The 15,744-nt window shown below is 44.2% G+C and overlaps 1 protein-coding gene across 12 annotated transcripts in view; it reads left to right on the top strand.

Moving 5' to 3' along the window:
- Positions 1–15,744, top strand: part of FEZ1 (fasciculation and elongation protein zeta 1) — a 140,101-nt gene that overhangs the window by 114,985 nt on the left and 9,372 nt on the right. For 7 of the 12 annotated variants that reach the window (XM_054525358.2, XM_063728262.1, XM_054525356.2 and 4 more), the window contains 3 exons: positions 7,364–7,450; positions 10,229–10,397; positions 14,753–15,024. In XM_054525358.2, the coding sequence (XP_054381333.1) occupies positions 7,364–7,450; positions 10,229–10,397; positions 14,753–15,024 (528 nt within the window). Of the gene's footprint in view, positions 1–7,336; positions 7,451–10,228; positions 10,398–14,752; positions 15,025–15,744 lie in introns of all 12 variants that reach the window. The other 5 variants (XM_063728260.1, XM_063728263.1, XM_063728259.1 and 2 more) reach the window with 2 other exon arrangements.

Genomic DNA, 15,744 nt, shown 5'->3' with positions numbered 1-15,744 from the left:
CTCATATATTTTATTTCAATCTACATTATATACTCTACAACACAAAGTTATTATTTTTGCTTTAGACAGTTAGTTGTCTTTTAAGAAAATCAAAAGAAGGAAAAAAAGATACTTTTAAAATATTTACCTAGATATTTATCATTTCTGGCATTCCTTATTTTTTCCTGAAGATTCTGATTTTCTATCATTTCCTTTCAACCCAAAATACTTTTTTATAGCATTTCTTTTAGTGTAGAGCCATAGGTGACAGATTCCTTCAGCCTTCATTTATTTATCTCATTTATTTCATGTTTTTCCCTTCTTTCAAAACACACAGCCTTGCACTGCCTGTGTCCAGTGCCTGAAAACAATTGGCTCATAGATTTTGTCCAGATTGTAGTTGTTTATGGTAGGAGGGGTAAGTCCGTTACCAGTTACTCTGTCATGGCTGAAAGGGGCCATCTCTTCTGTTTTTGCTTTCTAGAATTCCTTTTATTCAAGTATTGGACTTCTGAAGCTGATCTTCTGAATATTTTTCCCCACCCATATTCTATCTGCTTATTTTGTTTCACTCTCCAGGGGACTTTCTCAGCCTTCAGCTCGATGGAAAAGTCTAAATTTTCTATCATACCTTTAATTTCTAAGAGCCCTTTCCAGTTTTTACAGAATTTGTGTGTTTTTTAAATTTTTTTCTGGTCTTAGTAAGTGTACATCTTTGTAGTTTTTAAATTAATTCTGATAAATAGGACACATTTTGAGGAAGCAAGGTGCTCTGTTATCCTTCTGAAGGCAGGTATAGCAGTTTCTTAGAAGAGGTTTCTTCTGCTCTCTCTGTTGCTTTTGATTTCCCTCCTCTATACATTTTCGTCTTTCATGTTGGGGGTTATTCTCAAATGTCTGGCAATCCTTGAGCATCTTTTCATATTTAAAAGTGAGGCTATATGGCCAGGCATGGTGGTTTACTCCTATAATCCCAGCACTTTGGGAGAACAAGGCAGGAGGATCCCTTGATCCTAGGAGTTTGTGACCAGCCCCATCTCTACAACTCTACCAAAAAAAAAAAAAGAAAAAAAAATGCAAAAAGGTAGCCAGGAGATGGAGTGCACTTGTAGTCCCAACTACTTGGGAGGCCGAGGCAGAAGGATTACTTGAGCCCAGGATTTTCAATACCAGCCTGGCCAACATAGTGAGACCCTGTCTCTACAAAAAGTTAAAAAAAAAAAAGCATTAGCTGGGCCTGGTGGCATGCACCTGTAGTCCCAGCTACTTGGGAGGCTGAGGCTAGAGAATCGCTTGAGCTTAGGAGTTTGAGGCTACAGTGAGCTATGATTACACCATTGTACACCAGCCTGGGCAACAGAGCAAGCCCCTGTCTCTAAAAACATTAATTAAAAAAAAAAATGGCTGGTGATAGCTCATGCCTGTAATCTCAACAGTTTAGGAGGCCGAGGCAGGTGGATTGCTTGAGCTCAGGAGTTTGAGACCAGCCTAGGAAACATGGCAAGTTCCCCATCTCTACAAAAAATACAAAAGTTAGTTGGGCATGGTGGCATGTGCCAGTAGTCCCAACTACTCAGGAAGCTGAGGTGGGAGGATTGCTTGAGCCCGGGAGGCAGAGGTTGCAGTGAGCTGAGATCGAGCCACTCCCCTTCAGCCTAGGTGACAGAGTGAAACCCTTGGAAAAAAAGAAAGTGAGGCCCTAGAAGGCTATGGGGTCAGGGCTTGTTTCCTGCGGGATCACAGTGCCAGTAAGGACTTATGCGTCTTGTTCAGAGATCTTGACAGTTGGCATGTATTTGTAGACTTATAGTATCCGTAGAGAGGTGTCCTCCAATGGCTTGATGGACAGAATAAACCAGCTGCCAGTGTCCTTGGAGCCTAATCAGGGAAGGAGGCCAGGGGTCTGTCTGGTGAGTCATTCTGTAGAGTCTTACATCCTCTCTCTGTTTTCGGTAAGAACCCGCACCCTCACTTTTAGGTGGCCTGGTGCTCTGAGTCCAGAGCCTCCAGTTCAACCTGCTCAGAGTGAAGTCTACAGTCCTTTTGAGCTGAGAGGATGCAGTTCCCTTTCTATCTGGGTTGGAAGAAGACACTTGGGTCTCACTATTCTTGATGAAGAATACCAGCAAATCTTCCTTACGTAGCCCCACCATGCTGCCTCTTGGGGTCTGCAATTCCTAAGCCATTCAGCATCTGCTGGGTGACCCCCTTTACCTTGGGCAGCCTCCTCTCGCCAAGTTTAACCCTGCTGAGCCTGCTGGGCCAGCGTCTGTTTTCTGGCATTTCTCTTGCTGTTGTCTTTTCTCCTGTTCACTTTGTCCCTTTTGGGTTATTTTTTTTTTGATCCCTTGACTCTCATTTTAGTAGGGTTTGAGGAGGAAGGGCTGATAAATGTGTGCCCAATCTTCTGTGTACCCACCTTCTACTATAAAGAAATGGAAACAGGAAATCATTTTAAAAATTATGTTATGGGCTGGGTGTGCTGGCTCACACCTGCAAGCACAGCACTTTGGGAGGCTGAAGTAGGAAGATCACTTGAGCCTAGGAGTTAGAAGCCAGCCTAGGTAAAGACAAAGAGGGAGTACTGGTCTCACTCTTTACAAAAAAATGAAAAAGTTTGCCGTGAGTGGTGGTGTGCACCTATGTTCCTAGCTACTTGGGAGGCTGAGGTGGAAGAATTGCCTGAGCCCAGGAAGGAGAGGCTGCAGTGGACTTTGATCATGTCATTGGACTCCAGCCTGGGTGATATTGTGAGACTCTGTTAAAAAAAAAAAAAACAAAAAGTTATTATGTGGATGATGCAAGAGAGACTGTGGAACTCTACTCAGAGTTTCATTCTAAGCTTGGTCCTACACTAGGAACTTGGTGAATAAATAAATGTACATTTACATTTTTAGGTCAGAATAATTTGCTTGAGTTAATATGTCTGTAGGAGGCATTATTATTCTTTTCACAATTGACTGCTTTTATTGGGGCTTTCAATTAATCAATCTATTCTATTCCTGTGATGTAAAACACAGTCTCCTTTTACCTTATAACCTTTATTTAATAGCAGACAGTCGTTGTCCGGATAAGAGGAAATTGGAAGTCCAGGATAGTGAATTATGTCTTTCATATTTTTGAGACAGGATCTCACTATGTCACCCAGGCTAGAGTGCAGTGGCAACAGTCATGGCTCACTGCAGCCTCCACCTCCCTGGCTCAAGCAATCCTCCCACCTCAGTCTCCTGAGTAGCTGGGACTACAGGTGTGCACCTCCATGCCTGGCTAATTTTGTTCATTTTTTTTGTAGAGAGAGACAGAGTTTCACTAAGTTGCCCAGGCTGGGCTCAAGTGACCCTCCCACCCTGGCCTCCCAAATTGCTGGGATTACAGGCATGAGACACCATACCCAGTCATGTCTTCCTCTTTTCCAGGTGACTAAATAGCTTAGTTACCTGTGGAAGTGGACTGAATCTAGATGATAGTACTGCTCTCAGTCTTCTCTTTTTCAATTGTTCATTAATTCTTTCAACAAATATGTGTTGGCTGCATGCCCTAGTGCATCTCCCTGTGGGAATGCACAGCCATTGACTTAATCCACGCAGATGTTTCCTGGTTGCTCATAAGCATAAAAGGGACATAGTTACCAGGCACAGTGGCTCACACCTGTAATCCCACTCGAGAGGCTGAGGTGGGAGGATTGCTTGAGGCCAGGAGTTTGAGACAAGCCTGGGCAACACAGTGAGACCCCTATCTCTAAAAAATTTCAAAACAAAAAAAAATCTTAGTCAGGTGTGGTGGCACCTGCTTGTAGTCCCAGCTACTTGAGAGGCTGAGGCAGGAGGATCACTCGAGCAAAGGAGTTAGAGGCTGCAGTGAGCCATGATTGTGCCACTGCATTCCAGCTTGTGTGACAGAGCGAGACCCTGTGTCTAAAAAAAAAAAAAAAATGGGACACAGTTGTGGTGAATTTCTTTATTTTTTTTACTTTTTGTCTGAAGGTAAAAATGTATCTTTGTTCTCTTAATTTTTGTCAGGGGGGCAACCACTCATGTCAAACAATAGTGGTAAGGGGAGGAAAATATTATGCAAAGGGCTAAATATGCTGTAAAAATTACCTTTTCTATGAATGGGGTCATTTGAAACACTTTAATGAAATACACTGGTTAATAGTCATTATTGGAATAAAGGACTCCACATAATTTTAATCATCATTCAGAATACTTTACTGTGCAGCAAGATTTAGCAATGTTATAGGCCTTGGGGAAGGTTTTCTGCATTTCTTTTCAAGTTTCAAGCTTTCATATTATAGTCCTAGAGGCACACTCTTCCCAAAAGCAGGAGGAAGAAACAGCTTGCTGAATGGTATGGCTAGACCCCTTTCTGGATTCAAATCTTCTCAATTCTGGGAAGAAGTCATTTGGAAGAATGACTTTTCTTGGAAGAGCATAGTTCACTTCAATAGTATCCAAACAGCTAGCAAGTTGTTGTTGTTTTTTTTTTTTTAGGCAGGATCTCACTTTGTCATCCAGGCTGGAGTGCAGTGGCATAATCACGGCTCACTGCAGCCTCCATCTCCATGGCTCAATTGATCCTCCCACCTCAGCCTCCTGAGTAGTTGGGACTACAGGTGTGCCATCATGCCTGACTAATTTTTCTGTTTTTTGTAGAGATGGAGTCTCGCCATGTTGCCCAGGTTGGTCTCAAACTCCTGGACTCAAGCAATCCTCTCATCTCGGCCTCCCAAAGTGCTGGGATTACAGGTGTGAGCCACCACACCTGGTAACAACTAGCAGTTTTAGCTGACAAAGAAATTTAGCCCTAAATGACCTGGCCTGAAGTTATTTTTGACATGTAGCTTCCCCACTGCCACACAAGGGACTAAAGGAACTCTGTACCACAATTTCTATGTCAGTGTCTTATGCTAGGATTAAGAGTATTTATATGCACAAGGGCTGTCATTTTTCAAAAACCTTTCTTTCTTCCTCTTTCGTTGTTTCCCCTCCAGCTCTCCACCTTGTGCACAAGATACTGTCCTGGTCAAGGAGGGGAGGGAGTCTGTAAACAGCGCCCGTAAAGAGGCAAGGGCTTGTGAAGTGATGGATGCTGTTGGAACAGAGCAAAGTCTGGCAGGATGGACAGAAAATGTGGGAACCAGGCCTAGGGAGGGTGGGAAGGGTGAGAGGATCAGAATCAAATGCTGGAGAGGGAGGTGAAGAGGCTGGGGCACGATGGAGGTGGGGAAACCCAAGGATTAGGGGGTAACCCACACATAGAGGGAAGGAACCAGGGTTTTCGTGGCAGTATTTTGTGTCTGCCTCTCCTTTTATTTTATTTTTTAGTGGCAGACTTCTGAGAAATAGGAAAATAAGGGATGAGTATGGTTCCCATAATAGTAGGAACTCACAGTACCTTTTATAAGCTTATAATTGATTTTCCCATCTCTGTTTTCCCAAGCCTGACAATTCAGACCTGGAGGCTGTGTGCCTGAGAGGGGGAGGGGAGAGAAGCTCTGCTAGTGCATCATTCCGGCCACAGCCCAGGCTTATTAGCATTTGAGCAGCAAGAAGGATCTATCCCTAGAAGCTTCCTCCCTGCCTTCTTCCTGGAACTCCCCAAGGAGTGAGGACCTTGGGGAGGGAGGAGATGGTGTAGTTGAAAGAAGCAACATTAATAGTCAGGGAGTTAAACCCACTAAAATCAGCCACATTTCAGAAAATGTAAACATGCCATTTTTACATAGACTTAGTGCCCACCACCCCCTACCCCCTGCTGAATCCTGGTTATAGACTAACAGTTGCAGTTAGATGCTTATGAAAAATAACCCCGTTTCCCAGGATGAGCCTAACTTGGGCTCACACTAACTTGGGCTGGGTTCATATTGATACATTTCTTCCTTTTTCTCCCCTAATTTTTGTCTGGAGGAAAAAATGTATCTTCGTTCTCTTAATTTTGGGCTAACTTCTACTGCAGGATTTTCTGGCCTGAAGAAAGTTCTTCCATATGAGTGTAGTTGTGAACAAAGTGTAGCTCCAGGAGTTTTGTTCTGCATAGTGGGGAGCGGTGGAAACCACGAGGCTACCGCAGGTGGTGGACTTGGCAGAGAGAGGAGCATATGGGTTTGACAGCGGAAATAGATGTCACCATCTGGTACCCGGGCCCTTCAGATGATTCCATTACTTCCCTGTCTTACCCCATATCTAGGCTGAGTGCAGATGGCATTTGAGATATATTTGCTTAATTTTTTTTTCTTTTTTAATGATGTAGTCCTGGTTTTAAGCAAATGGAGATAAAAGGTGATGTGCTGTTAGGGATGTCTGCCAAGGCAAAGCTCACAGAAGACGGGAGAAGTTTCTGAGGATAGACTACCTCTGACATTATTGCTTGGATTGGAGCTGAGCTGTTTCCTGTTAGAAAAGGCAGAATACAAGCCCCAGGGAAGGGGCCAATCAGTGTGCCAGCTACTGGAGCGCAAGGAGGATTCATTCCTGGATGAGAGGTGACTCAGCAGAGAGATTTCCTAGAGACACCTCCTGCCTCCCCCTTGGATGACGTTCAAATCAGACTTCTAGACATACAGCTTGTTAGGTGTTTAGTGATTAACTTTTGTGTGGGACTTGAATGTAAATCCTAGACTATGGCAGTTTGGGATATGGTCAGTTAAGCCAGATATGCTTTGAGTATCTTGTTAGATTTAAACATCTAGAATTTTGATGGCTGTGAACTTTGAGAATCTTATTTGGGATTATGGAATTATAGAGACACAGGGCAAATGAGATAAATGGGGTTCTCTTTCGTAGTTTTGTTGTTGTTTAGTTCATGTGGTCAGGTTATTCAGTGGCATGTCCCATGCAGATTTCTTACATCTGCCATCAGCTATGACATCACGCCTGGATTCCAGTAACAGGATGGCATTTCATCAAATTCTGAAAGTCATCATTATTTGGACTAGAACAACCTATTCCTTAAAATGCCTAGTAAGACGAATTCTGGAAACAACCCCCCAGGTTGGAACTCCTTAACAAAATCAGGGCACCTTGGCTGCAGTTGGTTGCAGTGTCACTTACCTGGAGAAGGTGCCTTGTTCACCCCAGGATGACCTGTCTGTGGGTTGAAAAACAGTGCTGTTCCCTTTGAGTCAGAATGGTGCTGGCCACTCCCCTATTGTCTTTTCCTGCCAAGTTGGATTCAGTGCTGCTGGATTTCTGGCATGCTGGAGTTAGTGATGGGGCAAAGATATGTTTGGAATTGGATGAAACTCTGGACACCTCTTCAGCTCCACTGTTTAGACAGCAGCTGGCTGGAGTGGCCTCCCAGTCAGTATCATCCATTCTCGAGACTAGAGGCAATCCCACTTCTGCTGATGGTCACCCAGAATTCCATCTCCCCACCTCCTCTCCAGATCCATGAGAAAGAAGAGGAAGAGTTCAATGAGAAGAGTGAAAATGATTCTGGTATCAACGAGGAGCCTCTGCTCACAGCAGATCAGGTATAAGTATCTCTCCAGGTTATTGGGACCTTTTGTTCTTTTGATAGAGAAAAAGTTCAAGAGAACACACTTGCCACATCCATTTAAGGCAGAAGAAAGATATGTGGTCATGTGGTGCCTGTGCTCATGACTCAGAGTATTTTTCGTTTCTTTTTTTCTTTATATATATATATTTTTGAGACAGAGTCTTGCTGTGTTGCCCAGGCTGGAGTGCAGTGGCATGATCTTGGCTCACTGCAACCTCCACCTCCCGGGTTCAAGTGATTCTCCTGCCTCAGCCTCCTGAGTAGCTGGGACTACAGGCATGCACCACCATGCCTGGTTAATTTTTATAAAACATTTTTTGGTAGAGATGTGGTTTCACCATGTTGGCCAGGCTGGTCTCAAACTCCTAACCTCAAGTGATCTGTCCACCTCAACCTCCCAAAGAGCTGGGATTATAGGCATGAGCCACTGTGCCTGGCCTTTTTTTTTTTTTTTTTTTTTTTTTTTCATTTTGAGACAGGGTCTCACTTTGTCACCCAGGCCAGAGTGCAGTGGCACAATCAGGGTTCACTGTAGCCTCAACCTCCTTGGCTCAAGCGATCCTCCCGCCTCAGGCCCCTAAGTAGCTGGGACTACAGGCATGCACCACTATGCCCAGCTAATTTTTTGTACTTTTAGTGGAGATGAGGTTTTACCATGCTGCCCAGGCTGGTCTCAAACTCCTGGACTCAAGCAATCCACCCGCCTTGGCCTCCCAAAGTGCTGGGATTACAGGCATGAGCCACGGTGCCTGTCCAACTCAGAGTATTTTTGATAAGGGATTTCATCTCTCTTTCTGCCTCAGGTTGCCCACCTGCAGTGAACATGAATGTCATTCTTGACACTTGGGATAGTTGGGATCAGTCTCTGATAGGAGCCAGAGACAGGCATAATATTTAGTAGCTACAATCCTGCTAAGCCTTCTTTTTGAAACTCGTTGTACTTGGAGTCAAGACACTTAAACAAGGGTCCCAAATACCTGTTTTCCCAAAAAAAGAAGTGACAGATGAGGCTTTTGTGTGATGGATATATTCTTACATTTCATAGAACACTCAAAATTTTGCGCCTTCCGAAAGGAGTCTTAGAGCCACTTCGACTTTGTGAAAAAAGATAGAGTGCTTCGCACTCAATTGAGAGCATCATAGCTTTAATAATTTATTACTTAGAGAGGATAATGTTCAGTTTCTGGATTCCTTATTCAATGTTTTAGTCAACAAATATTTATGGGTGCTTATTTTGAGCTAAACACTACACAAGTTTCCACAATGTCTTTCTGCAAAGCTCCACTGGCAGGCTTCAGTGCCAGAAAGTGCTTTTTAGCAGCAACGGTGCTTTTTCATATCTGTGATAAAAAGGTGGGAATTGAAACACGTGAGGATTAGGAGACTGAAGAGAACCAGATTTTTAAAAATAGGGGCTAATAGCTATTCTTGTGACTTGTAGGAGGAACTACAATTCAATGATATGAACTCAATTATAACTACTCTTAGAGGAAAGACATTCAGCCATAAGACCCTGACAGGGACTTGTGTCATTTGGTTGCATTCTGTAAAATGGCTTTCAGTAGTCAAAGACTGGGTATTTCTTAAGTTTGTGAGTAGAGGTGAAAAGGTTTGGGAATAAGAATGGAAATTATTCTAAAGGAGGAGACCCTGAAACCCCTTACCACTGTGAAGAAACCACCTCAAAGACTACAATGCTGGCCTCGGGGACTTAGTCCATCCATGGAGAACAGACAAAGGTGAAGGTTGTGACAAAACTCATCTAAAGACTTGCTTTCAGCAGCAGTCTTCTTCTTTTTTTTTTTTTTTTTTTGAAACAGGATCTGGCTCTGTTGCCCAGGCTGGAGTCCAGTGGCCCAATCTCAGTTCACTGCAACCTCCGCCTCCTGGGCTCAAGCCATCCTCCCACCTCAGCCTCCCAAGTAGCGTGGACTACAGACACACGTCACCACAAATGGCTAATTTTTCTGTTTTTTGCAGAGGTGGGGTCTCGCCATGTTGCTCAGGCTGGTCTTGAACTCCTAGCTCAAGTGATCCATCTGCCTCGGCTTCCCAAAGTGCTGGGATTACAGGCATGAGACACCATGCCTAGCTAGTAATTCACTTTTGTTCCTTTTGGCAGATATCTAATTTTCCCTCCACTTCTGGGAGCTGGCTCCTGTCAATAGTCTAGATTAGAGCTGGGGTTCTTATCTACTTGCTGCTCTCTAGACTCCACCTATCCTTCTATTATTTCATTATCTCTATTTTCACTTGTTGCTGGGCAGCTTCAGTTCTTGTCTAGGTGAATTCTGGAGAAATAGCTGTTTTCCTCCCCATTTTGTGTTGTTCTAGGAGCACGCTGTTTTTTACAGTCATGTGTATTATGACAACTAATGGACTGGGTTTTGTGTTAAAGTTGGGTGAATGAAATATTTTCCCACTTAGAAATAGCTCAGCAAATTGAAGTAAATGTTCCCTTCCAGGCAGCTCTGCCTTGCTTCCTGAAAGAGTAGCTTATTTCCAATAAGTCATTTATCTAAATGGAGCTCTTGGAAGAGGTTTTACATTAAAGAGTGCCTTACATTAAAGAAAGAGTGTATGCAAGCCTTTGGTTGGAACTATTTTTATTATTCAGTATTTATTTAAAAACAATATTGCTTTAGAAATTTTCAGATAGCTAATTAGAAACATCCTTAACTGATCAAAATTCAAGCCAGAATGCCCCTCCAGCAGAGAACAGAGTTAGCACTCTCTCGTGTACCTTCTTCAGGTAATTGAGGAGATTGAGGAAATGATGCAGAACTCCCCAGACCCTGAGGAAGAAGAGGAGGTTCTGGAAGAAGAGGATGGAGGAGAAACTTCCTCCCAGGCAGACTCGGTCCTCCTGCAGGAGATGCAGGCATTGACACAGACCTTCAACAACAACTGGTCCTACGAAGGTGAGGGCCCTGGGCGCTGGGCTGGCCAAGGAGGAAGCACCTGCTCGGGGCCAGGCTCTGGGCCGTGTGCTTTGTACATGGCTAATAGAACTCTGACTGCCTCAGAGCAGAGCCTTGCAGATCTAGGTGGTCAGCAATATCTTTCTTACTCGGCATCAGGAGAGAAGTTTGCATTTTTGAGAAAAGAATAAGGTAGTCGAGCAAAATTTAAATGTTAAAACTAACCAAAGAACAAGACTAAGGCAGAATAAGCAGAAGAAATCTGAACTACTATATAAAAGCAATGAATGATGCTACCATAAAATCAATGAATAAAAAAGGTAATAGTAACAGCTCATATTTTTGAAGTGCTTTCTATGTGCCAGACCTTATTCTAAGACTTTTTTTCTTTTTTTTTTTTGAGACAGAGTCTCTCTCTGTCTGTCGCCCAGGCTGGAGTGCAGCGGCATGGTCTTAGCTCACTGCAACCTCCACCTCCCAGGTTGAAGTGATTCTCAAGCCTCAGCCTCCTTAGTAGTTGGGACTACAGGCACGTGCCACCACGCCCTGCTAATTTGTGTATTTTTGTAGAGACGAGGTTTCGCCATGTTGGCAAGGCTGGTCTCAAACTCCTGGCCTCAAGTGATCTGCCTGCCTCAGCCTCCCAAAGTGCTGGGATTACAAGTGTGAGCCACTGTGCCTGGCCTTATTCTAAGACTTTCTATTCCTAATCTCATTTCATCTTCACATCAGCTCCATTTGGATCAAAATAACTGAGTCTTTCAGAGGTTACATGACTTGTCCAAGGCCACTGTTAGGGAAATATGGTTAGAAATGAGATTTCCTTCCTGTTCAGAAAACCTCTCCACAAAGACAGATGAGAAAGAAAACTATTTTATTACTATTTTTATTTATTTATTTATTTTTTAGAGATAGAATCTCGCTCTGTCACCCAGGCTGGAGTGCAGTGGCATGATCTTGGCTCACTGCAGCCTCTGCCTCCGCCTCCCAGCTTCACGCGATTCTCCTGCCTCAGCCTCCCGAGTAGCTGGGATTACAGGCATGCATCACCATGCCCAGCTAATTTTTGTATTTTTAGTAGAGATGGGGTTTCTCCATGTTGGCCAGGCTGGTCTCAAACTCCTGACCTCAGGTGATCCGCCCGTCTCGGCCTCCCAAAGTGCTGGGATTGCAGGCGTGAGCCACCACGCCCGGCCTAGAAAACTATTTTATTATTGAATAAGCATTAAACCAGGATGGGAACCACATCACAGACAACTCTCTAAAGAGACTGCAAAGACAGAAAGCAGTCTCACTCTTGTGTAGCTAAGTGGATAAATGGAACCCATTATATTGAGTAGGTTTTGCAATTTGGAGCTGGAAGGGAGTTAGACTCCTCTGCTCAGAACAATGAGAGATGATTATGTTTCTTTTTCTTTTCTTTCTTTCCTTTTTTTTTTTTTTTTTTTTTTTTGAGACAGAGTCTTGCTCTGTTGCCCAGGCTGGAGTGCAGTGGCATGATCTCTGCTCACTGCAACCTCCGCCTCCCAGGTTCAAGCAGTTCTCCTGCCTCATCCTCCCGAGTAGCTGGGATTACAGGCATGTGCCACTACGCCTGGCTGATTTTTGTATTCTTAGTAGAGATGAGGTTTCACCATGTTGGCCAAGGTGGTCTCGAACTCTTTACCTCGTGATCCGACTGCCTTGGCCTCCCAAAGTGCTGAGATTACAGGCATGAGCCACTGCGCCCGGCCCGATGATTATATTTCAAAGCAGTAACCCCCAGGCCCTTGAAGAAACCCTCCTGAATTATAAGAATGACAAGAGGCTTATTTAGCCACGACAATAATTTAGTGTAAATGTAACATACGTTTATTTTAAAGATTTAATCTAAATCTTTGAGAGATTGAAAAGGATAGGTAGAAAAAATTCTGAAAGAAAAGAGAGGTGGGGGAGAGGAAAAGTCTCTTCCCTTATTTTCAACGGGGAGAATCAAGCCTCTCATTTAAAATTTGTATTTGTGCTTAGTCCATGCAGAAGTCATAAGGGGTGAAGCTAACATTTGAAGCCAGGTAGGTTAACTCCAGAGGCCATCCTCTTAACTCTCTGACACAGGTTTATAGTAATTTTGACTGTGCACAAGAAACGGCTGGATGAAGCATGAAATGAAAAAGTGTAACAGCAAAGGCAGAACAATTCACCAGCTGCAGGGTATCAAATGCCCACGCTGCAGAAGGGGCCCCATTCTAGGAGTTGATCCACCCGTGGGGAGATGGGAACTTAGAAACAGGGGAGGGAGAAGGTGGGTTGGTCAGGGTTCAAAGGTCAACCGCGGGTTAGAAGTGGTGAAAGCAGAGGCAGAATCTGGAGGCCTGCATCCTGCAAGTCAGACTTTGGCTCTGAATAGCAGCGGCAGGAGGTGGCCGGCAGAGAGTCTGCTCGGTGCTGAACTGGACTTGGCTGCCTCGCTGCATTCCCCACTGCCCTTGTCAGGCCTTTCCCAGCCACACAAAGGTCCCAAAGATAGACGCGTTCAGCAAAAGACTTGTGAAAACAGCTGAAATGCAGAGTGAAATGGCAAAAAAACAGAAGGGGGAGAGGCCAGCTCCAAAGAGCAGAATAAGGAGAAAGCCCAAGCAAGTCAGCAAATATCCGGGCGAAGCAGAAACAAAGAGGAAGAGGGAAATGGATTCTGAGGTGAAAGTGAAGGACACCATTAGACGCTGTACATCTAAAAATAACTAAAAGTATAATTGGATTGTGACATAAAGGAAAAATGCCTTAGGGAGTGGATACCTCATTCTCCATGATGTGATTATTATGCATTGCACGTCTGCATCGAAACATCTCATGTGCTCCATAAACATATACACCCACTATGTACCCACAAAAATTAAAAATTAAAAACCAATCAATCCATCAATTCTTCCTCCCCTGCCGCAAAAAGATACTATTAGATGGAGACACACTTTAAAAGATGTTTCCCAAGCATATTTTATTTTTTCAAATTATATATATGTGTGTGTGTGTATATATATATATATATATATATATATATATATATATATATTTTTTTTTTTTTTTTTAAGTAGAAATGGAGTTTCACCATGTTGGCCAGGCTGGTCTCGAACTCTGGGCCTCAGGTGACCCACCCGCCTCAGCCTCTGAAAGTGCTGGGATTACAGGTGTGAGCCACTGTACCTGGCCTAAAATTTTAAGTGTTTAAAAGAATTTTTAATCAGAAAATGCTTAAAGGGTATACAGTTTTTATTTATTTATTTATTTTTATTTTAAGATAGAGTTTTGCTCTTGTTGCCCAGGCTAGAGTGCAGTGGCGTGATCTCTGCTCACTGCAACCTCTGCCTCTCAGGTTCAAGCGGTTCTCCTGCTTCACCCTGCCGAATAGCTGGAATTATAGTCAGGCACCACCATGCCTGGCTAATTTTGTATTTTTAGTAGAGGCAGGGTTTCACCATGCTGGCCAGGCTGGTTTCGAACTCCTGACCTCAGGTGATCCGCCCATCTCGGCCTTCCAATGTGCTGGGATTACAGGCATGAGCCACCGCTCCTGGCCTAAAGTGTATAAAGTTTTAAAGCATGATTTAGACCTGTATACAAGTATAATCTCAACTATGAAAATATATAATATGTAAACAGAAAAATTTGGAATAAAATATCCAAATCTATTTTAAATGAAAGAAGTCTTAGGAGACTTCTTAAAGTTATATGTTTCCCATGGTCTCAGCTTCCCTTTTCTTTGAAAGTAGCTGACTGCCATATGCTGACCCGCTAGGCTTTATTTTTTCATGCATAGTCACTAATCTTCCAGGTTTCATATATTTTTGAATACATGCACTGCAACACAGGACTAGAGATGTAAAGAGGGGCTCAGATGGTCGGCTTTTTTGTTGTTGTTGCCGTATGCTATATCTTGATCAGTTCTTGGGAATAAGCACCAACATCTCTATTGCTCTTCAGTATGGATGACAAAAACCTCCCTCCCATCACTTTTCCATCCCCAATTCTTGACCCATTTCACACAAGGAATCTTATGGACACAGATAGAAAATAGAAGGAACAAAGGATCTGTCTGTCCATCCCTATCTTTGAGAATAGAGTCCACAGACTTCCTTGTGGGCTGTTTCTTCTTCCTCCTTTGTTTCCTGAGAGGGGTGTTCTCTTCTGCAGTCAGTACACAGGCCCCCGCATTCCTGGCGAGCCCCTAAATTGTGAAGGTCTTTCTTGGATCTTTAAGGAGTTGGAATGGGTCTCCTCTGAGGGGCAGTCCCATCTTGATTGGTGGTGGCCTCAGGAGCCTCCCCAGCGGGCTCTGGTGTGGATGCAGGTGTTATGCGGGAGACGGTCTTCCCCTGCAGGGCTGAGGCACATGTCTGGGTCTGAGCTGACCGAGCTGCTGGACCAGGTGGAGGGTGCCATCCGCGACTTCTCGGAGGAGCTGGTGCAGCAGCTGGCCCGCCGGGACGAGCTGGAGTTTGAGAAGGAAGTGAAGAACTCCTTTATCACGGTGCTTATTGAGGTTCAGAACAAGCAGAAGGAGCAGCGAGAACTGATGAAAAAGAGGCGGAAAGAGAAAGGGCTGAGCTTGCAGAGCAGCCGGATAGAGAAGGGAAACCAGATGCCTCTCAAGGTAGGTGAACAACCAGGCAGAAGACTGGGTGCCTCGAACCTCCAACCCTGCCCGTTTCAGTGCCCTACCAACCCTGCAGGGGACTCATCAATGTTTACTGAGCAGTGGTGGTGAGCAGCACACTGTGACAGATGGGGGTCAGAAAGCGGGAAGATATCCCCTGTTTCCTCCACTCCCCCAAAGGGCTCACAGTCTAACCCAGGAAGACAGTGTGTAAACATTAGGAAATAATTGAATTTGGCTTGTGTTCTCTGTAGGCAAGACCTTAAAGAAAGTGGAGTGAGGGTATTTCGTGTTGGGAGTCTTGAGATGGACCTCGGAATTCTGGGTCCAAATCCCTCCTTGTGTCCCAGGTTCCAGTCCTGACTGGTCTCTTTAGGGTGTGCTAAGGTGTTTCAGTGATTGAAAATGATCAGATGCCTTATTATTATTATTATTTTTATTTTTTGAGACAGAGTCTCACTCTTTTGCCCAGGCTGGAGTGCAATGGTACCATCTCACTGCAACCTCCGCCTCCTGGGCTCAAGCAATTCTGCTGTCTCAGCCTCCCTAGTAGGTGGGATTACAGGTTCATGCCACCACTCCCGGATTATTTTTGTATTTTTAGTAGAGATGGGGTTTCACCATGTTGGCCAGGCTGGTCTCAAACTCCTGACCTCAGGTGATTTGCCCATCTTGGCCTCCCAAAGTGTTGGGATTACGGGCGTGAGCCACCGTGCC

This window comes from Pongo abelii, chromosome 9, assembly GCF_028885655.2.
Source record: "Pongo abelii isolate AG06213 chromosome 9, NHGRI_mPonAbe1-v2.0_pri, whole genome shotgun sequence".
NCBI lineage: Eukaryota > Metazoa > Chordata > Mammalia > Primates > Hominidae > Pongo > Pongo abelii.
Note: the sequence above shows the minus strand (reverse complement) of the source record. Positions and strands in the feature narration are given on the sequence as shown.